This window comes from Narcine bancroftii, chromosome 3 (genome assembly GCF_036971445.1).
Source record: "Narcine bancroftii isolate sNarBan1 chromosome 3, sNarBan1.hap1, whole genome shotgun sequence".
Taxonomy (NCBI): domain Eukaryota; kingdom Metazoa; phylum Chordata; class Chondrichthyes; order Torpediniformes; family Narcinidae; genus Narcine; species Narcine bancroftii.
In genome coordinates, this window is record NC_091471.1 from 258,364,531 (window position 1) to 258,388,624 (window position 24,094).

The 24,094-nt window shown below is 47.9% G+C and overlaps 1 protein-coding gene across 4 annotated transcripts in view; it reads right to left on the reverse strand.

Moving 5' to 3' along the window:
* Window positions 1–2,332: 2,332 nt before the first annotated feature.
* LOC138758577 (zinc finger protein Gfi-1b-like) overlaps window positions 2,333–24,094 on the reverse strand; it is a 32,440-nt gene continuing 10,678 nt past the window's right edge. Inside the window, exons 2-8 of one of the 4 annotated variants that reach the window (XR_011354352.1) lie at window positions 21,708–21,839; window positions 18,783–19,019; window positions 16,619–16,869; window positions 13,652–13,795; window positions 10,482–10,647; window positions 3,580–3,701; window positions 3,145–3,222 (exon numbers count right to left, since the gene is read on the reverse strand). Coding sequence is in view for 3 of the 4 variants with exons in the window: in XM_069927724.1 (XP_069783825.1) it covers window positions 3,032–3,222; window positions 10,482–10,647; window positions 13,652–13,795; window positions 16,619–16,869; window positions 18,783–19,019; window positions 21,708–21,810 (1,092 nt within the window). In the remaining variant the exon portion in view is untranslated. Of the gene's footprint in view, window positions 3,223–3,579; window positions 3,702–10,481; window positions 10,648–13,651; window positions 13,796–16,618; window positions 16,870–18,782; window positions 19,020–21,707; window positions 21,840–24,094 lie in introns of all 4 variants that reach the window. The other 3 variants (XM_069927724.1, XM_069927726.1, XM_069927727.1) reach the window with 3 other exon arrangements.

Sequence of the window (24,094 nt, forward strand, 5' to 3'; positions counted from 1 at the left end):
GTGTTCAGGACTAAACGTCTGGCTATCCTTGGCTACGTGGTGGAGGATGACATCATTGGCTCCGATCCTAATAGGATGTGCCCCCTGTTGGACCTCCCCATTCCCAGGACCACAAAAGCTTTGAGGAGATGACTGAGGTTTTTCCTCATATTACGCCCAGTGGATCCCTCAAAACGCTGATAAGGTTCTCCCTCTCTTAAAAGCCACTAATTTCCCCCTCTCGGCAGAAGCCCAAACGGCTTTTAACTACCTCCGGAACCACATTGTGAAAGTTGCCATGCACGGTGGAGAAGAATGTACCTTTCCAAGTTGAAAGCAATACTTTGAATGTAGCCTTGGCTGCTACCCTCGTACCCTCAACCAGGCAGGCAGGCCAGTTGCATTTTTTTCTTGTAAATTACAAGGCCATGAGCACCGGAACCCATCTGTGGAAAATGAGGCTCAAGCCATTGTAGAAGACGTGAGGCACTGGAAACACTACCTGGCTGGTAGAACATTTACGGTTCTCACTGACCAGCACTCATTCACGTTCATGTTCAGTAACATCAAGAGGGGCAAAATCAAGAATGACAAAATTGCTCGGTGGAGGATTGAACTCTCCACCTACAATTATGACATTCCCTATCAGCCAGGAGCCAGATGCCTTGTCCAGGGGATGCTGTTTCTCTGCATCCACCGGTCAACTACAGTCACTGCATAATGATCTCTGCCATCCAGGTGTCACCCACATGGCTCATTTTGTCAAGGCACACAATCTGCCCTACTCCATGGAAGACGTCAGGGAAATGACCAGGTTTTGCCAGGTCTGCGCGGAGTGCAAACTGCACTTCTACCGCCCTGTAAAGGCCCACCTGATCAAGTCATCTAGGCCCTTAGAACAGCTCAGCCTCGATTTTAAGGGACGTCTCCCCTCCACAAACGCGAACACTTTCTTCCTCTCTGTCATTGATGAGTACTCCCGCTTCCTGTTCACCATCCCATGTCCAGTCACATCCACTTCGTCAGTCATAAAGGTCTTAGACTCCATTTTCACCTTGTTCAGGTATCCCAGCTATATTCATATCGACTTGGGCTTATCCTTTATATGTGACGACCTACATCAGTACCTGCTGGTGAGGGGTATCGCATCCAGCAGGACTACTATCTACAACCCCTGGGGGATTGGGCAGGTTGAAAATGAGAACACCATGAGTCTGATAGGCTGTCAAACTGGCTCTGAAGTCAAAAGGCCTTCTAGACTCATGGTGGCAGGAACTCCTTCCTATGATGCTCCACTCCATCCAGTCGCTACTATGTACCATGACCAACGCTACTCCTCATGAACTCCTATTCACTTTCAAAAGAAGGTCGGCATCGGGAACTATACTCCCAACCTGGTTCACCACTCCTGGTCCTATCCTTCTCAGGAAGCACGTGAGGAAAAGCAAATCCCACCTCCTGGTGGAAAGGGTGAAACTGCTCCATGCCAATCCCACGTACACCGATGTGGAGTACCCAGATGGCAGGGAGGACACCATCTCCATCAGGGACCTGTCTCCCGCTGGAACAGAGGGTCTGTTGCCTCAGGTGCCCTGCGAGCCAGAGCTCATTCTCACCACTCCCAGTGAATTCCTTAGGGGATTCAGTTCAGGACGAAAGTACACCCCCCACTACCTTTGAGCCGGAAACGCAGCCCACCTCTTCTCCCTCTCAAGGGGACCAGGAGACCAAAGGAGTCCAATACCCCTGGTGCTAAGGTGCTCCATCAGGATCCCCAGACCTCCGGACCACTTAAATCTGTAAATTTGTAAATAACTATATTTTTTAACCATTTGTTTCTGAACCCATGTTCTCTGTCTTCATTCACAGGCGTTAAATTCTACAGGAAGGGGTGAATGCAGTGAACTGTGATTCACTGGTAGGGTGCTATGCTGATGCCTGGCCCAGCCTCCTGGCTCCTCCCCCATCTGCCCACATATAACCCTGGTTTCCCGCCTAAACCTTCTGAAGATGACTTAGTTATAAGCTAATAAAAGCGTTTGTTCTCCCTCCAGTCTTTTATTCACGCTACAGTTGGTCAGGTTATTTTTGGAGGAGAATTTGTGCATGATATATGAGACTTGGTATATCTTTCAGAATTGCTTGTGCCATGTGATGTAACGTTGCTCTAGAGCTGTACCCTTACTGGAGATATCTGAGGGTTGGCTGCTTCAATAAAGGACATGGTGTTGGTGGTTTTACCTTTGTTCCCTGCCTCAGTAAGCATCTGCAGCAAAGGGCTTGAGGACGTTAAGGTTCCCATAGAGAACTTGTGAGTGAAGCCAACCTCCCATCCTCCAGTGCCGTGCATCCATTGGAAATGGGCTTTCTTTATTATGAATTAAAATATGGTACAAGCATTTACAACTGAGGTGAAATGCATCAATTTACCCTGCTCCACCAGGACACTGGTTACAAAGGCTCTTGCACTGACCTCTGGTTTGAGCTACAAACTGAGTAACAAGTCCCAGTGAAAGCACTCAGACCTTTGTCCAAGTCCTTCAATTCTGAGAAAGAAATGGGCATTTCTAATTCCACAAATAAGTTCCCAGGATAAAGGCACACCCTCACAAGTTAGCTTTCTTTTTGAAGAATTGTATAAAAATAGTCACAGGGAGGTTAGCCTTTGCCATTTTTCCATCCGGACCAGAATGAAGGAGAGAACTACTCTCCCTGCACTCTGTCTCAGTCAGCTCCGCCAACTCAATTGGCAGACCATCTTTGTGCCAAATGGTTCTGACAGCTTCTTTGTTCTGGCTGGAGAGCAACATCATCTCTTTGGTTCAATTGGTGAAGACGAATATTTCTCATTGGTTAAATTAATGATATAGTATTTCCGATTGGTTGAATCAGAGTACTAGGTTGTTGGCCATTGGTTCTATTCAGAGTTGGTTCACCATTCGTTGGTTTGTCTGAGGGCCAGCATTCATGAGAAGGCTTGTTCAATGGCTGAGAAGGAGAGAAAGGACTTTCTTCATTGACTCTGTTTTGGGGAATATTCTGCTCCACTTGACTACGGATTAGAGGAATTAAAATTCATATGTGTCTCTTGATGCCGGCGTAAGTCAACTTTCCGCTGAAATCCTTTCCCGCAGGCCGAACAAATGAAAGGTTTGAAGCCTGTGTGCTTTCTACTGTGGGTGATGAGGTTTGAGCTCTGACTGAAGGCTTTCCCGCACACCTGACACTTATGAGGCTTCTCACCTGTAACAAAACATCACAGAGAATGATAATCGTCTCATGATGAACTTCCAATAACAATCACACACCTTGTTCTGCCATAGGTTGGTGGCAGACTGGTGCAGTTGGCACCACCTCTTCAGGGCCGTTCCCTGACCTCCTGCACCAACCTGTAGTGTTCTCCCTGTCACTGAATGGATTTCTCCGAGATGCTTCCATTTCCTCTCTCGTTCCAAAGATGTGCCAAATGGTAGGTTGACTGCCTGTTGTGGATTGGCCCCTGGTGTGTAGGTGAGTAGTCAAATTGATGGGATTGCGGGGTGGAATAGGTTATATGGAAAGTTGGCGGAAGTATGGCATTACTGAGTGGGCAGCATTTACCTAATGTGGTGAATGTCCTCTTCCAATAATTCCTATACTTTAGTAAAGCCTCTGACAAGGCCCCACATGGGAGGTTAGTTCAGGAGGTTAAGACACTAGGTATCCACTGGACTTGAAATTGGCTGTGTGGGAGAAAACAGAATGGTAGTGAATGAATGCTTCTCAGAATCAGAATCTATTGTCATGACCAAGTCATGAAATTGGGTGTTTTGTGGCAGCGTCATAGTGCAAACATTCATATTGTGAACCATCTTACAACAATAACATATATATTAAAAAAATAGTGCATGAAAAGTAAGGCAGTGTCTTTGATTCATTATTCAGGAATCTGATGGCAGCGGGGAAGAAGCCGTTGCGTACTCATTTTCAAGTTCTTGTACCTCCTACCAGATTAGCAGAGTGAAGAGGCCATGGTCTGAGTGGTGGGGTCTTTGAGAATAGAGGCTGCTTTTTTAAGACCCCGCCTCATGTAGATGTCCTCGATGGGGTGAAGTCTGGTGCTTATGATGTCTCAGGCCGAGTTAACAACTCTCTAGTTTTTCCTTATCCTGAGATTTGGCACCTCCATACCAGACAGTGATGCAACCAGCCAGAATGCTCTCCCATGGTACACCTGTAGAAATTTTCGAGAGCCTTCAGTGGCATACCAAATCTCCTCAAGCACTTCACAATGTATAACCGCTGGCAGACCATCTTCATGACTGAATCAACATGGAGGCACCAGGACAGATCCTCGGAGATGTTCACACCCAGGAATTTGAAGTTCGTCGAGGGCTCAGTAGTGGAGAGGGTCAAGGAGGACTAGGTCATGTTCCCCTGACTCCCTCCTGAAACCCATAATCATCTTGGTTCTCAGACTGGAGGCCTGTGATTAGTGGTGCGCTTCAGGGATTGGTGCTGGGACCAATTGTTGTTTGTTGTATATATCAATGATCTGGATAATAATGTGGAATATTGGATCTGCAAGTTTGCTCATGCCACAAAGATTGGAGGCATTGTGGACAGTGAGGAAGATTTTCAAAGCTTGTAGAGGGATCTGAACCAACTAGGAGAATGGGCCAAAAAATGGCATATGGAGTTTAATGCAGAGAAGTTTGAGGTGATGCATTTTGGAAGAGCAAACAAAGATAGGACATACATAATAAATTTTAGGGCACCAAGGAGTGTGGAGGAACAAAGAGATCTGAAAATACAGATGCATTGTTCCCTGAAGGTGGTGTCACAGGTAGACGGGGTTTATTGAAAGTTTTTGGCATCTTAACCTTTATAAACTAAAGTATTGAGTATAGGGTTTGGGATGTTATATTGAAGTTGTTTAAGACATTGGTGAGGCCAAATTTGGAATATTGAGTGCAGTGCTGGCCACCTACCTACAGAAAGGTATCAATAAGATTGAAAGATTGCAGAGTAGATTTACTAGGATGTTGCCAGGTCTTCAGGAGTTGAGTTATAGGGAAAAATTAAACAGGTTAGGACTTTATTCCTTGGAGCGAAGAAGAATGAGGGGAGATTTGGTCGAGATTTACAAGATTATGAGAGGTATAGATAGAGTGGATGTGAATAGGCTTTTTCCACTTAGATTGGGGGAGATAAATACGAGGGGTCATAGTTTTAAGCTGAAAGGGGAAAGGTTTAGGGGAAACATTGGGGTTAAGTTCTTCACTCAGAGAGTGGTGGGAGTGTGAAATGAGCTGCCATCTGATGTGGTGAATGCAGGCTCAATCTTAAGTTTTAAGAATAAATTAGATAGATACATGGATGGGAGAGGTCTGGAATGGGAGCGAGTCAATGGGGCTCATGAAATGATGGTTGGCACAGACTAAAGGGCCTGAATGGCCTGTTTTCTGTGCTGTAGCATTCTACGGTTTCAGTTATAAGCAATTGTCTGCAAGGAATGGCAGGTGGAAATCAAAATACAAATGTCTTCATCTCGGGACCGTTACGAGGAGTGTGGGATTCTTGAGAGCTAGGATTGTCGGGAGCCAGCTGGAGGTGAGTGCCTTTAAGGGTTAAACCAGTAATACCTCCTTTTCTACCACCCATCCTATTACTTTTTTTTAATCTCAAACCCCGGTGATTGGTGGGAGGAATAATTAGGATAAGGAGTAGTGACAAATAAAAAGAGGGAAGCTCTATCGGAGTGGCCAATGTCAAATAGCCAGTGAGTGAATGGCCCAGTGTAGGAGTGGGACTTGGTGGTTTTGGCTCACAAGGCATCTGTGAGCTGAGGACGAGCTTGATTCCACTAAGGTAAGATCTTTGAATGTAATTAGGAAGAGTTCATGGAGTCAGCAGTTGAATGCTCCGAGAGCAGGATGTGAGAAATCTGACTACACCTACAAGAGGCGCATCCAGCTGCAGCTTCTGGGAGACCATCAAGGAACTGGAGCTGGGTAAACTTGGGATCATTCAGGAGGCAGAGGCGGTGATACAGAGGAACTTCAGGGAGACAGTCACCCCTAAAGGTCAGGAGACAGGTAACTGGCTGACCATTGGGGGAGGGAAGGGGCAGAGGCAGACTGCCACTCCCCTCAATAACAAGTGTACTGTTTTAGATACTGTTGGGGGGAGGGGTGAAATGAGTCATGGCAGTCACGTCTCTGGCACAGAGAATGGCTCCACCAGCTCAAAAGGAAAGGGGGATAAGAGGAGAGTTATAGTTAGGAGAGCATTTAGGAAGTTTGGTGAGTGAGATCAAGGCTCACGCATACCAGGGTCAGGGATGTCTCTGATCGAGTTCACAAGAGGGGGAGGGGGAGTAGCCAGATGTTGTGGTCCATGTGGGGACGAAGTCCTGAAGAGGGAATGTAGGGAGTTAGGACAGAAGTTAAAAAACAGGACCTTGAAGGTGGTAATCTCAGAATTGCTGCCTGTGCCATGTGCCAGAGGGTAGGAATAGGAAGCTGTGGCAGGTGAATGTGTGGCTGAAGAGTTGGGGCAGGGGGCAGGGGTTCAGATCATTGGATACACTTCTGGGGAAGGTCTGACCTGTACAAAAAGGATGCGCTGCACCTGAACTGGAAGGGGACCAATATCCTGGTGGGCAGGTTTGCTAACCCTAAACTAGTTTGGTGGGGTGGGAGGACTGGGAATCAGACTATGAATGCAGAGAATGGGGTAGAAGGTCAAAAGCATGATGTTCTAATTTGGTGAGGAAGGACAGGCAGGGGACAAAACATAAAGGAAGCCAGTTAGAGGGGTTGAAATGTGTCTATATCAATGCTAGGAGTATTGGGAATAAAGGGGATGAACTTAGAGCATGGATCAGTATGTGGAACTACAATGTTGTGGCTGAAACTTGGCTGGAGGAAGGGCAAGATTGGATGATGCTGATACCGACCGGGGTTTGAGATTAAAAAAAAGTAATAGGATGGGTGGTAGAAAAGGAGGTATTACTGGTCAGGGATAGTATCACGGTTATAGAAGAGGAGGATGCTGCAGAGGGAGTGTCCACTGGGTCGGTGTGGGTGGAAGTCAGAAACAGGAAGGGAGCTATCTATCACTGTGCTGGGAGTATTTATAGGCCCCCAAATATCCCTCGGGGCACCGAGGAGCAGATAAACAGGCAAATTTTGGAATGATGTAGGAAATACAGGGTTGTAGTTATGGGTGATTTCAACTTCCCTAATATTGACCAGCACCTACTGACTGCAAGGGGCTGAATTTGTCAGGTGTGTTCAAGAAGGATTCCTGACACAGTGTGTGGACTGGCCGATGAGAGGAGTGGTCATATTGGATCTGGTTCTGGGGAATGAACCTGGTCAGGTGGCCACAACTTCAACAGAGCTATTGAAAAGGATATAAACAGTCAAACTGGGAAAGCTTAACTGGGGAAGGGCTAATTATGAAGGACTAGCGAAAATAAATTGGAAACAGATGTTTAAAGGTGAAAGCTCATAAGTAATGTGGAGAAAGTTTAGGGACCGCTTATGCAGGGTTCAAGATAGATTTGTCCCACTGGGACAAGGAAAAGATGGTGGGAAAAGGGAACTGTGGTGAAGAAGCAGGTTAGGCAAGTAGTCAAGAGGAAGAAGGAAACGTACATTAGGTATAGAAAACAAGCCTCATGAGAAGTATATGGTAGCCAGGAAGGAGCTTAAGAAATGATTTAGGAGAGCTCGAAGGGGGCATGAGAAGGCCCTGGCATGTAGGATTAAGGAGAACCCCAAGGTGTTCCATGTATATTTGATTATCAGAAGAATGAAGGTGGATAAGAGAGACAACATGGTACTGGAGGTGGAGGAGGTTGGGGAGGCTCTAAATGAATACTTTACATCAGTATTCACAAGAGAAAAGGACCTTGATCACGGTGAGGTCGAAATTGAAGAGGTCTGTGTGCTGGACAATGTGGAGATTAAGGAACAGGAAGTGTTGGATCTTCTTAAAAACATCAATTGATAAATCCCCAGGGTCGGATGCGATATTCCCCAGGCTGCTGTGGGAAGTGAGAGAAGAGATCCCTGGGGCAATAGCCATGATCTTTAAACCCTCTTTGACCACAGGGAAGGTGCCAGAGGATTGGAGAAAGGCAAATGTAATTGGTTAAAACAGGTAATAGGGAGAATCCTGGGAACTATGGTCTTGCATGTCTTACGTCAGTGGTGTGTAAACTAATGGAGAGGATTCTTAATGATAGGACCTATGAACATTTGGAGAAGTCCAGTCTACTCCAGGATAGTCAGCATGGCTTTGTGAAGGGAAGGTCATGTCTCATGAGCCTAATTGAGTTTTTAGAGGAGGTAACAAAAGAAATTGATGAGGGTCGGGTGGTAGATGTGGTCTACATGGATTTTAGCAAGGCACTTGACAAGCTCATTTGGCTCATCCAGAAAGTCATGAGGTGCAGGGTCAGTGAAACCTTGACTGTGGACAAAAAATTGGCTTGCAGGAAGAAAGCAGAGAGTAGTAGTGGAAGGAAAGTATTCTGCCTGGAGGTTGGTGACTAGTGGAGTGTCGTAGGGATCTCTTCTGGGACCCCTGCTCTTTGTGATTTTTATAAATGACCTGGATGAAGAGATGGAAGGATGGGTCAGTAAGTTTGCAGTGACACTAAGGTTGGAGGAGTTGTGGATAGAGTTGAGGGCTGTGGAAAATTACAAGAAGATATAGACAAGATGCAGAGTTGGGTAGAAAAGTGGCAGATGGAGTTCAATCCGGATAAGTGTGAGGTGATGCATTTTGGAAGGACAAACCAGAAGGCTGAGCACAGGGTTAATGGTCAGTTACTTAAGAGTGTGGATGAACAGATGGACCTTGGGGTTCAAATCCATACATCCCTCAAGGATGATAGGATAGTTGAGACAGCCTATGGGATGCTGGGATTCATTAATAGGGGATAGAATTTAGAAGTAGAGAGGTCATGTTACAACTCTACATATCTCTAGTGAGATCATACTTATTGTATTCAGTTCTCGTCACCTCATTATAGGAAGGATGTGGAAGCTATGGAGAGGGGGCAGATGAGATTTACCAGGATGTTGCCTGGATTAGGAAATGGGTCTTATGGGACAAGATTAGCAGAGCTGAGACTTTTCACTTTGGAGTGTAGTAGGATGAGAGGAGACTTGATAGAGGGTCTACAAGATTATGAGAGGGATAGATAGGGTGGACAACCAGCACCTGTTTTCCAGGACAGGAATAGCAAACAACAGAGGACACATGTACAAAGTGAAGGGAGGGAAGTTTAGGGGAGACATCAGGAATAAGTTTTTTTTGCACAGAGTTGTGGCTGCCTGGAATGCATTTCCAGGGGTGGTGGTGGAGGCTGGAACAATAGGGGAATTTCAGAGACTTAGATAGGCACATGGATGAAAGAAAAAAATAGAGGGTTATGGAGTAGGGAGGGATTAGTACTTTTTTGGAAGGAATATATGGGTCAGCACAACATCGAGGGCAAAGGACCTCTACTGTGCTGTAATGCTCTATATAAATTGTGAGAGGAATAGATTGGGAGAACACACAGAGAAGGGGTATTGGTGATCAGAGGGTTTGGGTTGAAGGTGAGTGGGGAGAGATTTAACATTTTTTTTACATGGAGGGTGTTGGGTGTGTGGAAGGGCTGTTTGAAGAATGGGCAGCACTTAGTGTAGAGGTTAATGCAGCGTTGTTGCAGCACCAACCGGGCTTCGAATCCTGCACTGTCTGTAGTGAGTTTCTTCCTGTGTCTGTGTGGGTTCCTCCAGGTGCTCTGGTTTCCTCCCATTCTTCAAAATGTAGTTAATAGGGTTAGTTAGGTTATTTTTTTGAGAATTTATGCAAGATTGAATCCAGTGGTCAAGCGGGAGTGTGCACTGGCAGCCACGGGGATATTGTGGAGTGGATCCTAGCAGCCATGGGATGTTGTGGAGTAGACCCCAGCAGCCATGGGGATGTTGTGGAGCAGATCCCAGCAGCCACAGGGATGTTGTGGAGCAGATCCCAGCAGCCACAGGGATGTTGTGGAGCAGATCCCAGCAGCCACAGGGATGTTGTGGAGCAGATCCCAGCAGCCACAGGGATGTTGTGGAGCAGATCCCAGCAGCCATGGGATATTGTGGAGCAGATCCCAGCAGCCATGGGATATTGTGGAGCAGATCCCAGCAACCAGGGGAATGTTGTGGAGCAGATCCCAGCAGCCACGGGGATGTTCCAGAGTAGTATCCCAGCAACCATGGGAATGTCCTGGAGTGTATTCCAGTGACCACGGAATGTTCCGATGTGTATCCCACTGACCACGGGAATGTTCTGGAGTGTATCCCAGCAACCACAGGAATGTTCCAGAGTGTATTCCAGTGACCACTGGAATGTTCCAGAGTGTATCCCAGTGACCACAGGAATGTTCCAGAGTAGTATCCCAGTGACCACGGGAATGTTCCGGAGCGTATCCCAGTGACCACAGGAATGTTCTGGGGCTGATTCAGTACCTGTGTGGATGAAGGTGTGTTTCTTCATGTCGGACTTCTGATGGAAGCATTTCCCACAGTACTGGCACGGGTATGGGCGGGTGTCCGAGTGGATCAGTAAATGCGTGGACAGCGTGGAGGAACGTTTAAAAGTTTTCCCGCAGATCTTGCAGTTGAAGCTCTTTTCCTGTAGGAACAATGAATGGTGTCACATCCCTCGGGGTTTCTCCTCTGAAGGGGCTGTCTCCAACACTCCAGGTCACCACAGACCACTTCTCCCCAAGTATCTTGGGAAACTAAAGGTGAGTGTGAGAAACTCTCCAGCCATGGGAGGGTCACATCATTGACCCAGTTTAATCCCTGTTGCCTTCCAAATAATCTAAATTGATCTGCCACTCTCTCCCCACAATTAAATGTTAATCAGAAATAATTCTCACTGAACCATTCTTTCTCCATTCCAAACCAAATACACTGCTCCACTCTCACACAGTTTGTGCTCACTGATTCTTGCCTTGTGGACTATATTCATCGATGGGCTGAATGGCCTCAACCTGCTCCTAATTCAGCATCCTTGGGCCTCCAGCAGTGGTGGACCACACGGACGTTTGGACTTGCCGAGGTTACTTTTATCAATATTACAACACATTTTATTCCTCTTGAATTTGCACATTACTGTGTTATTTTCCAATGTACCCAGTGAGTTTAAAGGATTCTGGCTGCAAACCTACCCGTATTCCTGACCCCCTTGCTGATCTAGACCCCAGTGGCGGCTCACAGTCCAGACCTCGTCCCTCGTGGCACAGTCTGCTTTCTCCCTGAACCCCCATCTCACATTCTGGACCCAGGTGCCAGTCGTTGTGATTTCTGATCAGTCAGATGCTGGGTATACAGTGTTTTATTGGGGCTCCCTCTGCTTTACACCCAGACTTCGGTGTAATCGAAGCCCCAGAGATGAGCAGCTGGTGGAGATAGTGGATATAGAGAATTCTCAGTCTTCTTAAGATGTGCAGCCTCTCCTGGCTTTAGTGGAAATCCCACCAGGAGGGGAATTTTGGACAGTGATGTGAAATTTGAGATCACTGCTGGGAGCACATGGAAGCCCAGAATCAACACACTGAACCAGCCATTCCAGAGACTCACAGACAACCCACAAAACTGGATGGAAGTGAGACCCTGATTCAAAGAACAACCACAGGAGACAACTCTAGTTCAGGTCATTTAGTTGGTCAGTGTTGAAACAAGCCCTTTGGCCTAACCTTCCCACCCTGACCAAAATCCTCTGACCTCTGGTTGCCATTTCCCCTACTCTGGGGAAAAAGACTGATCTATTCCTCTCACAATTTCCCTCTCAGCCATAATACACCATCAATGACTCCAAAAAGTTGAACAAACTGACATGCTGTTATTAGCTATAGAACAAAGATACATCCGTGCTGCTCGACTCTCCTGCACTGGGGAGGGGGCTGTAGAACAGTCACCTTTATTCTGGAGTCTGTGGGAGGGGACACAGGTAGTTGGCCAATGGGCATTCCCAAACAGATAGATATATACATACAATGGTTCACCACAAGCTCCCACCTCCATTTCCTGCTCATCTGCCTTGCCCCCTTCTGCCCCCGACGCTACAAAGAATTCCCCTAGTTTTCACCTGCCGCCCCACCAGCCTCCGCATCTAATTCATTATCTTCTGCAATCGTCACCTACAAAATGATCCCACCACCAGAGATATCTTCCCCTCTCCTCACCTCTCGGCCTTTTGTAGGGACCACTCCCTCCGTGACTCCCTCGTGCACTCACCCCTGCCTATATCATGGGCTGAAAGGCCTGTACTTTGCTGCATTGTTCTATGTTGTAAAATATGGGAAAAGACCACTCCCTCCGTGACTCCCTCGTGAACTCATCCGTTCCCACCAATTTCCCCCACCAGTACCTTCCCCTGTGGCTGTAAGAAACGCAGGCACTTGCACCCACACCTCCTCCCTCACCACAGTCCAGGGCCCCAGGTAAGCAACACTTCACTCATCCGTGGCTCCCTTTGTGGCCTTCTCTACATCGGAGAGACCGGGCACAGAAAGGGAAATTCCTTTGCTTCGTCCGCACCAGTGACAGGGATCGCCAAGTGGCCACCATTTCATTTCTGCATTACGTTCATCTGTAGCCTCGTACTATCCCACCAACACCTGGTTTTCCGTTTGGCATTGACAACTCTGGTTTCTGCCTACCTGCTCTCCCTTTTCCCTCTCTTCCCTTCTCCTTGTCTATATATTTTTTTAAATTAAAAATTGTGCCAAAAGTCAGTAGATAGCAGAGCTGGGACTTTTCTCTTTGGAGTGTAGAAGGATGAGAGACTTTGTCTACAAGATTATGTGGTCGGCCAGCAGCTGTTTCCCAGGGCAAGATCAGCAAACACCAGAAGACGTGGGTCCAAAGTGAAGGGAGGGAAGTTTAGGGGAGAGGTCAGGGGTAAGTATTTTATTACACAGAGAGTTGTGGGGGCTTGGAATGTCTTCCCAGGGATGGTGGTGGAGGCTTAAACATTTAAGAGACTCTTAGTCACATGGATGAAAGTAAAATAAAAGATTATGGGGTAGGGAGGAATTAGGAAGGATTATATAGGTTGGTACAACATTGAGGGCCGAAGGGCCTGTACTGTGCTGTATTGTTCGATGTTCTTCTTCCACTCAGCTCTCCACCTCCTTCCCCCTCCATTCACAGAGCCATCCCCCCTCCCCCTGTTTGCTGCTGTGCCCTCCTCCACCAGTTACCTCCTGCCTGTGGGACTGTGCTCCTCCCCTTGCCCCACCCCACCATTTTGTTTGGATGCCTGCAGCATTTTTCCAGCCCTTGATTAAGGGCTCAAGCCCGAAATGTTGGTTCTTTATGTCCACTGTTTGACCTGCTGAGTTACCCCAGCATTGTGTTTTAACTAGCTCCTTGATCTTTTTTGTCTCTTTCCCATCTCATTGGCCTTTGGGTGGACCCTCCCTTCCTTCACTGATATCCTTTCTGGACAGTGTTCATGCTCAAAACTCACAGAAATCCCACTGAATGCTACACCCTACAGCAGCACTCCGATCTGCTCCGCCTCCCGCAAACTCAGCATTGGCCTTGCATTCACCAACTTCTAAGAGATCAGCTGTATTTGCCGCGTTTTGTCATTGACCAGGAGGGTTAGGACACTGGGGCCTTACCTTGGTCTGACTGTGTGTGGCCTGGTGCTGTTCCAAACTGGCGGAGTGGCCAAAGGCCTTCCCACACTTCTCGCAGGTGAAGATCTGGCTTCCACTGTGCGATCTTCGGACGTGAACCTCCAACCCATGCGGAGTGGAAAAGTCCTGCGTGAGAAGCATTCGCGGGGAAGCCTGCTAATGGGACAGTCTGCACACTTTCACTGGGCACTGCCTCACTCGTGAACCCCACTGGGTCCACACCAAGCACCCAATTTACACCAATACTACCTCAATGCATTTCCTTCTCCCCATATTCCCATTCCCCCCACCACCCCCGCACCCCAGAAACTCAGGGCATTGTATTTTCGTACAAGCCGATAAACACCTGCTCAGGTTCCACCATCCCATTCGAGACAGTTTACTCTGGTTGATTAATCTGCAGTTCAGCATGTCTTTGGGATGTGAGAGGAGATAGGTGTGGGGATGTGGGGGAGACCCACGTGGTCACTGGGAGAATGTGCAAACTTCACACAGACAGCACCAGAGGTCCAGAACCACTATGCTACCCTGGGTATTTTGACCTTGCTGGACCAGTTTGCCTCCCGGAGGAGGCTGGTGAAAGGGAGCTCGAGTGTATACACTGGGTACGTTGCAGTTGGGAGTGAGTCTTGAAGCTTGCTCCAGCGTTCAGTGGCACTCAGCAGTCTGAGCCACGGGTCCTGCGTGAGTACAGTCTGCAAACGTGCTGGGAAAATTCAGCAGCTCGCACAGTAACCAGGGGATTTTTTAACATTTTAAATTGAGGCAGGCAGCCCTTTCGGCCCACGAGCCCGTGCCACCCAATTACACCCAATTGGCCTCCAACCCCTGGAATGGGTGGGAGAAAACCAGAGCATCTGGAGGAAACCCATGGGGAGAACGTACAAGCTCCTTACAGACAGTGCCGGATTCAAAGCCCAGCATTGAACAGCATTGTGCTAACCACCACGCTCTAACTAGAAGCAAAGGCCAAGGTATAAGCACCAGCTGGCAGAGTAAAAAGGTGTGGGTTGGGGGCAGGTAGAGAGGAGAGGAGGGGGGAGGGGTAAAAGGAATGGAGTGGAGTGCAGGCTAACAGGTGACAGGATATGGATAGAAGAGAAAAAAACTATCAGAGTGAAGGGGAAGGGGTGGAAGGGACATGGGGGGACAGGGGTGGTAACAGAAATTGGAGGTCGATGTTAATGCTGTCTAATTGGTGAGTGCCCAAATGGAATATAACTTGCAGGTAGCCTCGGTTTGGCTGAGGAAGTGGGATGTGGAATTAAAACCCCCGGTATTTGGCACCTGTGGAGTTTGGTAGATGCCAAATGAGAGATTTTTCCGGTTGCTCGAGATTGTGTGCTGTGTGATTGGCGAACTATCTGCTTGGAGGTGCCAATTTTAAGCCAGTATTTTAAACCTACAGTAAAACCTCGTTAGAGCCCGATTCATTAATCCGCAGAATCGCTTATAGCACGGGTGTCTGTGGACCCCAAACTTTGCAAATAAATTGATTAAAATTCAGAATCCCAATATTAAAAGAATGTGCTTGTTTTCTTTCATTGAAATTGTTAGTTATAGATAGCAGATCCTTCGAAAACTGGTAATATTTGAGTTTGATTATCCGTGGGCACTGACATATATGCATCTGTTCCACGACTCGGCTGTAACGTGGTTTGAAATCTTGGACCCCAACTATTGCATTCTAACGAGGTTTTACTGTATTTATTTTTTGTGGGGTTTTTTTGCCAGTTGCTTGAATTACAGATAACAAGGGTTTCACTGTATTTGGCCACGGGGAAGCCCCTGCTATTGTAGTGGATGGAGCCGAGGTGCTCAACAAAGTGATCTCCCAGTCTGTGTCCAGTCTCTCCGATATAGAAGAGAACCAGATACAGTAGGTGGCTCCTGTAGATTCACAGGTGAAATGTTGCCTCACTTGGCAGGACTCCTTGGGGCCCTGAATGTTGGTGTAGGCGCAAGAGGACCATTTCTTACAGTCACAGAGTTAGATACTGGGGAAAGAGGGGTGGGGGTAGATGAGAGAGTTAATTTTTCAGTCTGGTGACCTGAAGATATGAGCCAACAGCTGGCAGAGTTGAGGGGGAGGAGGATGAACCAGTGAGGATTAGAGGTGGATATGACTGAGCACCTTCCGGCAGGAGCCCAGCCTGAGAGGCCTCAACCTTTCACCCAGGCATGATGTGTGGGGTGGTGAAAGGTTTGCCCACCCCTCAAGGACTCGTCCAGGACCCTCACCAAGGACAACGCCTCAGCTTTACCACATACCCATCTATGGAATGGCCATGGCTTTGGTGGAAGGGCTCGAGGGGACAGGGCAGACCTTGGCTCCAAGACTGGAGTACCCCATTGGATCTTAAGCAGGGGAACAGCACAGACAGACTGGCAAAGGGCTCAGACCCCACAACTCAGTTGCTTTTCCCCATCCAACCACAAGCAGCCACATCACACACATCTATTTAACATTCAAATGATCAAAGTACAACTCCTCCACTAAGGTCATCCTGACCCCTGAACCCTGGATGCCCGCTACCTGACATATCACCACATACTTGTATCTGGGTGTAAACTTGGATGAGGGCAGGTGTGTATCTGGGTTTGAATTTAGGTGAGCGTAGATGCTGTGTATCTGAGTGTGAACTTGGCCATGCTCAGGTGTGCATCTGTGTGTGAACTTGAGTGTGAACATGTGTGTGTATTTAGGTGTGAACTTGGGTGTGTATTCAGTTATGTACTGGATGTGAGCTTGGGTGTGTATCAGGATGTGAACTTGGCTGTGTCAATGTGTGTATCTTGCAGTGGACTTGGCCGTAATTGGGTGTGTATCTGGGTGTGAACTGCATGTGCCAGGTGTGTATTTGGGTGTGAGCATGGCTGTACGTACCTGGGTGTGTCAAGCATGTGCTCCTGTAGATGGTTCTGTCACTCCCTGAGTGTGATATTTACCTTGTCACAGTGAATGCAGCCATACGGAGCTCTGTGCCCACTTCTCTGAGTGAAGAAGATTTGCTTGTTCTCCTCCACAGTTTGCCCACCGGTCTGCCTCTGGACTGTGGCTTCAGGCTCCAGAACTGGTGAAAGATAATCCTCAACGAGGTGTTTAAGTCTGGCAGTGGAGTATCCAGACCAGGAGTATGGCCTGCACTGTAACGCCAGGGTCTCTGGGCCCTCCGAGGGGAGAAACATTTTGTCCGAACCTGAAAGAGATTAAACCATTCAGATCAAAATAGAAATCTACAAAGTTGATCTGATTGCCAGTATAATCCAATTCATCCTCCTGCCTATAGAAGTTGTCAATAATTTTCTCCCAGCTCCTAGATCCTAGACCCCTACCCCATGGACTTGCCACTTGCTCCTGATCTGTGATCACCTTGTCCAGGGTTGTATCCTGGTCCTCACACGACAGAAAGGACGGGATTGCAGTAGGGGGCTGGAGGGGGGAGGGGTTCTGACATTTTGGGCTGAGATCCAGGATCAGGGAGAGGAGAGTTGGCTGGAACGATGAGGGGGCGGGAGGGGTGAGACAGAGGCCGATAGGCATTAGGTGGAACGAGGAGGGGTGAAGGGCAGAAGGAGCCAGATGAGGGGTGGGCTGGAATTGGGAGAAAGCAGTAAGTGTGGAGGCAGATGGAGATGGGTGGGGGGAGGAAAGGACGGAGAGGGAGACTGGGGAATATGGGTCTGTTTGCCTTCGTTACTTTGGCAGAGCCCTTCAGCCACCACAGGCTGCTGATGGCTTCTGTTCCTTTTCAATAAGAGATAGTCTCATGACAGGCACAGCAATGTCACATGGGCATCATGGTAAGCTTGGCAGGTAATACAATGCTGTTACAGCACCAGCGACTCAGATTAGAATCTTTCAAAACATACCAGGGGTTGTAGGTTAAGTGGGTATAATCGGTGGCTCAGGCTTGTGGACTGAAAAGACTTGTTACCGTGCGGTACGCCTCAATTTAAATTTTAAATGTAACCCCTTGGACTCCAGCCATTTTTAACCTTTCGTAAGACTGGGTCCATGAGTAAACTACAGTATAAAAAATTAAAAATCAGTATGAACCAACTGGTGGTTGGGTATAAAGCCAGCCCCGGAACTCTGGGACACAGAGTATATGCGCTTGTTAGTAGTCCCTGAAAACTGAGACATGGAGTTCAAAGAGTTAATTTGACTCTGTCTCCATTGCCGCTGTTTAGCCAGCAAGGTCTCAGTCTTTAACCCCAGAATTCCAGCGTCTGCACATTTTCTGTCACTGAGGATGTTTTGGACCCAATTCTACAGCAGAGCTGTGGGCCAATGTGGTCAAAGAAACGAAGGGCGTCAATTGTTCATGGCATTTCCCTGCTCCAAGAGATTAAAACACTCCACAACCCCTCACACCCCATACTGGGCATAGAAAGATCGCATAAAATGTCATGTGCAGGTTATTTATTACACTTGTGTTGTTCAATGTTTTAACTTAGACATGCAGCAGGGTAACAGGCCCAATTAACCTATAAACTCCGTCCATCTTTGGAACACGAGATGAAACCAGAACAGCTGGGAAAAACCTACACAGACATGGGGACAATGTACAAACTCCTTACAGACTGCATGGGATTTGAACCCTGGTCACTGGCTCTGGAACTGTGCTAACTGCTACACTAACTGTACACCAAGGACACTGGGCAGCGTGGTTCGTGGAGAAGCTGGTGCAAGGCTGTACAGAACCAGCAACCAGGCTTCAAATCCCGCGCTGTCTGTATGGAGTTTGTACGTTCTCCCCATGTCTGTATGGGTTTCCTCTGGGTGCTCCAGTTTCCACCCACCCTTGAGTGGCACGGGCTCATGGGCCGGAAGGGCCTGTTACTGTGCTGAATGTCTAAATTTTAAAATTTTTAAGAAAAATAATTTAAATACCTTTGTTCGAATTGAAATCATTTCTACCTGATGGTGCATCCATGTCACATACACCAGTGGAGCCCTCCCTCTGTCCTGCGCTGAAAGCTACACCTGAATTGTTCGATGGAGGGAGAGCCAGCAGGTACCTCCAGGGGGTCCAACCATGAACCCTTCCCTCCCTGGGACCTCCTTGACCACAGACACCGCCCAACATTTCGAGTGAAGATGACGTACCTGTCGGTGAGTGAGGCACCCAGAGGTCCTGAACCTTGCTTGCTTCACCCTCCACTCTCCGAGAAACCGGGAGGCCAGCCCTCACCTCTCTTGGCCCAGGGTGTGCCTGAGCAGCTCTCCAGCCCTTCGGATCGGAGCCACGGACCGAGGTGGAATTCTCAATGGGTTTGAGACTCCGCGAGGGCTCGCCCAGTTCAATTAAAACTCTCTGAGGAACCAAATCCACGTGGCCAGGCCCTGCAGAAAGGGAAAGGAAGTTAGAGGTGATCACAGGGAGACAGGTGCTGGCCATTCATCCCATCGTCTATTGCCTTACTTACTCATCTCTCTCACAGCCCATTAAAGACATTTCCTTATCGTCTTGTTGGCTACTGACACACGAGGCAGTTTATAGTCACTCTTTACTAATGATCCAGTGTGTTTTTGTGGTGCGACAGGAAACTCACTGGGTGTTAGGGGATGGGGGAAAAGGAGAATGTGCAAACTCCACTCGAGCAGCACCGGAGGTCAGTATATATAACCCAGGTCTATGGAACAGTGAGGTAGCAGCACTACCTGGTGTGCTACTGAACATTCAGGGCCATCCCAGGAGATTAGACTGGCCTGGATTAACCCAGGCAGTGGATATGTAGGTGTTATCCTGGAACAGAGGATAGGTCTATATTATCCCAGGACAGTGGACAGGCCTGGGTTATCCCGAGAAAGTGGACAGGACTGGGTTAACCCCAGACAGTGGACAGGTAGGTGTTATCCCAGGATACTGGACAGACCTGTGTTATCTTGTGATAGTGGACAGGCTGGTGTTATCCCAGGACAGTGGACAGGCCTAGATTATTCCAGGACAGTGGACAGGCCTGGGTTAACCCCAGACAGTGGACAGGTGGGTGTTATCCCAGGACACTGGACAGTCCTGTGTTATCCCGGAATAGTGGAGAGGTGGGTGTTATCCCGGGACAATGGTCAGGCCTGAATTATCCAGGGACAGTGCCCAGGCCTGGGTTATCCTGGGACAGTGGAAAGTCCTGGTTTTTGAACTTTACAGAACAGCCTAGGACCATTTCCACAAGAACCTATCCCCTCACTACCTCTCACCCATAACCCTCTATTTTTCTATCATCTACGTGCCTGACTAAGAGTCTCCTGGATGGCTTTTAATGTTCAAGCCTCCACCACCATTCCCAGCAAATGCAGTCCAGGGCCCCACAACTCTGTAAAAAAAATTTCCCCTGACATTTCCCCAAAACCTTCCTCCCTCACCTTAAACTTTCCTCCTTCACCTCTGGTATTTGCTATTGTTGCCCCAGGGAATAAAGGTGCTGGCTGTCCACCCTGTCAAAGCTCCTCTAGACCTTTATCACCTCTCATTCTTTGTCACTCCAAAGAGAAAAGCCCTGGCTCTGCTAATCCTGCTTCATGAGACATGTTCTCCAATCCAGGCAGCATCCTGCACCCTCTCTAAAGCACCTGTATCCTTCCAGTAACGAGGTGACCAGAACAGTACACGATATTCTAAGTGTGGTCTCACCAAAGATTTACAACATGACCTCACAGCTCTTGAACTTAATTCCCCCATAACTATCCTATCAATGTGTTGTCACCCAGGTTTCTGGATCCTCTCTGAACTTGGGTATGAGATAGAGCCCTGGAGAGACAGCTGGAATGTTGAGTACAGATCTCAGACTCCAAGAAGGAGTGCCACAAGGGTTCATCATGGAATATTGTGGGGTCTTAACGAGTAGAGGGGAGGGTAGTGATTCCCCAAGCCCTAAAACCAGGAGATACATGCAAGGCTCGCACGGGATTCACCATGAAAATCTGCAGATGCTGGGGTCAGGTGAAGTACACAACCATGCTGGAGAAACTCAGCAGGACACACAGTAACCATGGGAAGAGGCTGGGCTGAAGGAAAAGCAGATGGGGAAGGAAGGAGGGCAGGTGGAGAAGGGGGGCAGGGAGAGCAGAGGAGGGAGAGAGGGGAAGAGAGGATAGAAGGAGGAAGGGGTGGGAAGGGGAGGTGGGAGGAAAGGGCAGGGGAGGAGGGAAGGGGCAGAGGAGGAGGAAGGAAGAAGGGGCAGGGGAGGTGGGAAGGAGGAAGGGGCAGGGAAGGGAGGAGGTGGGAAGAGGCAGGGGGTGGGTGAAGGGAGGAAGGGGCAGGGGGGAGGGAATGAGAAAGGGGCGGGAAGGGGAGGAGGGAGGAATGGGCAGGGAGGAGGGAAGGGGAAAGAGGCAGGGGAGGAGGGAAGGAGGAAGGGGCAGGGGAGGAAGGAAGGGGCAGGGAAGGGAGAAGGTAGGAAGGGGCAGGGAGGAGGGAAAGAGGTAGGGGTGGGGAGGAGGGAAGGAGGTAGGGATGGGAAGGGGAGGAGGGAGGAAGGGGTGGGGAGGGGGGAAGGAGGAAGGGGTGGAGAAGAGTACAAACTAACAGGTCATTGGTGGATATGTGTGGGAGGTTGGAAGAGGAAGAAACTGAAAAGTGATGGTGAAGAGGGTGGAGAATTAAAGGGTAACTCCCTGATAGAAGGGAAGAGGGTGGGGAGATGGAGGAAAGGAGAGAGAGTTTGGGAAAGAGGTAGCCCCGAGGAAGGAGCTAAGGGAAATTGGAAAGTTGATGTTAATGGCATCTGGTTGGCGATGGCCTGGACAGAATACAAGATGTTGTAGTTGGCCTCGATGAGGGCATGAGGCTGTTGGTGTGGGGTGTGGATTTGAAATGTTTGGCCATTGGGAATAAGTCTCTTCACCCACTAGACATGGGACTCGTGATTCCCTTCACACAAGTGTTGTGGAGACTCATCCTCTGAGGATATTCAGTCAGCTTTGGATGTTTAGGACGTAACTTGTTCATGCAGTGAAGCAGCAGGGCTGGAAGGAAGGGCTGAATGGCCTCATGTACCCACTTCACATGATCGGGTGCTGGGAACTCCTTACCTGAAGAGGATGGCAAGCAGAGCCCATATTCATCTTCATCAAACCGCTGGCCCTGGTAACTGGCGAACCGCTTGCTCCTCACCAGAAAGGAACGAGGCATCATGTGTTTGTCCCACCTCCCGTCACCAACTCCTGGAAAGGGGGAACCATGTTCTGTTAATGTGAGCTGTGGAGGGTCCCTGATGCTGAGTGGCAAGTAACCAGATTCTGGGCACAAACTTCCAATGTCCCTGGCATGAAAAGCACAAAGCTGGAGAAACTCAGCAGATCTGTGGACTTTATAAAGCAAAGATAAAGATAAATAGCCAATGTTTCGGGTTCAAGCCCTTCATCGAGGTGTGAGTAAAATGAAGCCAGGTGCCTGAACAAAATGACGAGGGAAGGGGTCATCTCTTCAATAACTTCTAAATCCCTCAAATCCACCATTTTCACTCTGGACATCCAATCTCTCTACACCTCCCCCACACAAAAGGTATCAAAGCCCTTTGTTTCTTCCTTGACAAGAGACCTGACCAGTTCCCCTCCATCACCACCCTCCTCCGCCTGGCAGAACTTGTTCTCACTCAATAAATTCTCCTTTAACTCATCAAACTTCCTCCAAATCAAAGGAGTAGCCATGGGATACCCATATGGGTCCCAGCTATGCCTGCCAGTCTGTGGGCTTTGTGGAGCAATCCACGCTGCAAGCCTACACGGACAAGGCCCTCAACTCTTCCTCCGGTATATCGACGACAACATTGGCACTGCATTGCACACCCATGATGAGCTCGTCAACTTTGTCACTCCAACCTCAAATTCACTCGGTCCATCTTAAGCCACACATTCCCCTTGATATCTCTGTCTCCATCTCGGGAGAGCAGTTTTCTACAGACATGTTTTTACAAACCTAGCAACTCCCACAACTACCTGTTTGTAGTGTTACCATAGTGACTATGATGTAATATGTTATAATATCTGCCCAGACTAACGGCTTGCCTCTTTTTCTACAAGATGTGAAGGTAGCATGAGCATGAGAAATTTTTCTTTGAATAAAAATATAGACGACATTTACTATATCCCAAATTTCAATCTCTTTAAATACCTTTTTGTATCTCTTTAAGCTTTTGTATCTCTATATATCTCTATATATTTTTATATCTTTATACAGTAAATGCTGTCATTTACTGTATATGACATCATTGTCATTAAAGTCTTGTTGTAAAACTATGAAAAATGTTTATCTGTTCAACAACAAATTAAAACTACATAAAGTAACAGCCACAGAGTTTGATTTGTTGAATTAAAGTGATTGAAATTTTGGATATCGCAGCTCACACTTTGGAAGATGATACTTCGAAATTAGGATATATTAGAATAAGTTTGTGTATGTACATTTCGTCACACCCAGTCCCTTGCAAGGACTCTATCCCCTTCTCTCAATTCTTCCATCTCCACCGCATCTGTTACCAAGGTGAGGACTTCCAGTCCAGATCATCTGAAATCTCCTCCTTCTTCCACAAACGTGGCTTCCACTCCACCACCATCAACTCAGTCCTCACCCACATCTACATCAGGGCTTATCTGTCCTGGCTCCCTCTGCCCCCAGACGTAACAAACGCAGGATTCACTTTGTCCTTGTCTACCACCCCACCAGCCACTACATTCAACATATTATCCTCCATAATTTCCATCACTTACAACATGATCCCACCGCCAGACACATCTGCCTTTCTCCTCACCTCTCTGCCTTCCATAGTGACTGCTCCAGCCATGACTCCTTTGTTCACTCATTCCTTCCTATTAATAACCTCCTTGACATCTACCCCTGTGACTGCAGAGATAATATAAGAGCATAAAAAACAGGAGCAGGTTGGCCATTTGTCCCATCAAGCCTGGTCCACCATTCAATGTGATCATGGCTGATCTGATGTTTGCCTCTTCTCCACCTAACTCCCTTTTCTCCATATCCCTTAATTTCTTTTTTATGTAAAAATCCATCTAACAGAACCTTAAATATGTTTAATGAAGTCGCCTCAACTGCTTCCCTGGGCACATTCACGACTCTCTGGGAAAAACAGTTTTTCCTCATTTCTGTCTTAAATCTATTCCCCAGAATCTTGAGGGTGTGTCCCCTAGTTCTGGTCTCATCTACCAGTGAAAACAATTTTCCTGCCTCTGTCTTATGTATCCCTTTGATAATTGTATATATTGCTATAAGATCTCTTCTCGTTCTTCTGAATTTGAGTATAATCCCAGATGATTTAGTCTCTCCTTGTAGGTCAACCTCCTCATCTCTGGGATCAACCTGGTGAACCTCCCCTGGACCTCCTCCAAGGACAGTCTATCATTCCTCAAGTATGGAGACCAGAACTGCACACAGTTCTCCAGGTGCAGCCTCACCAGGACCT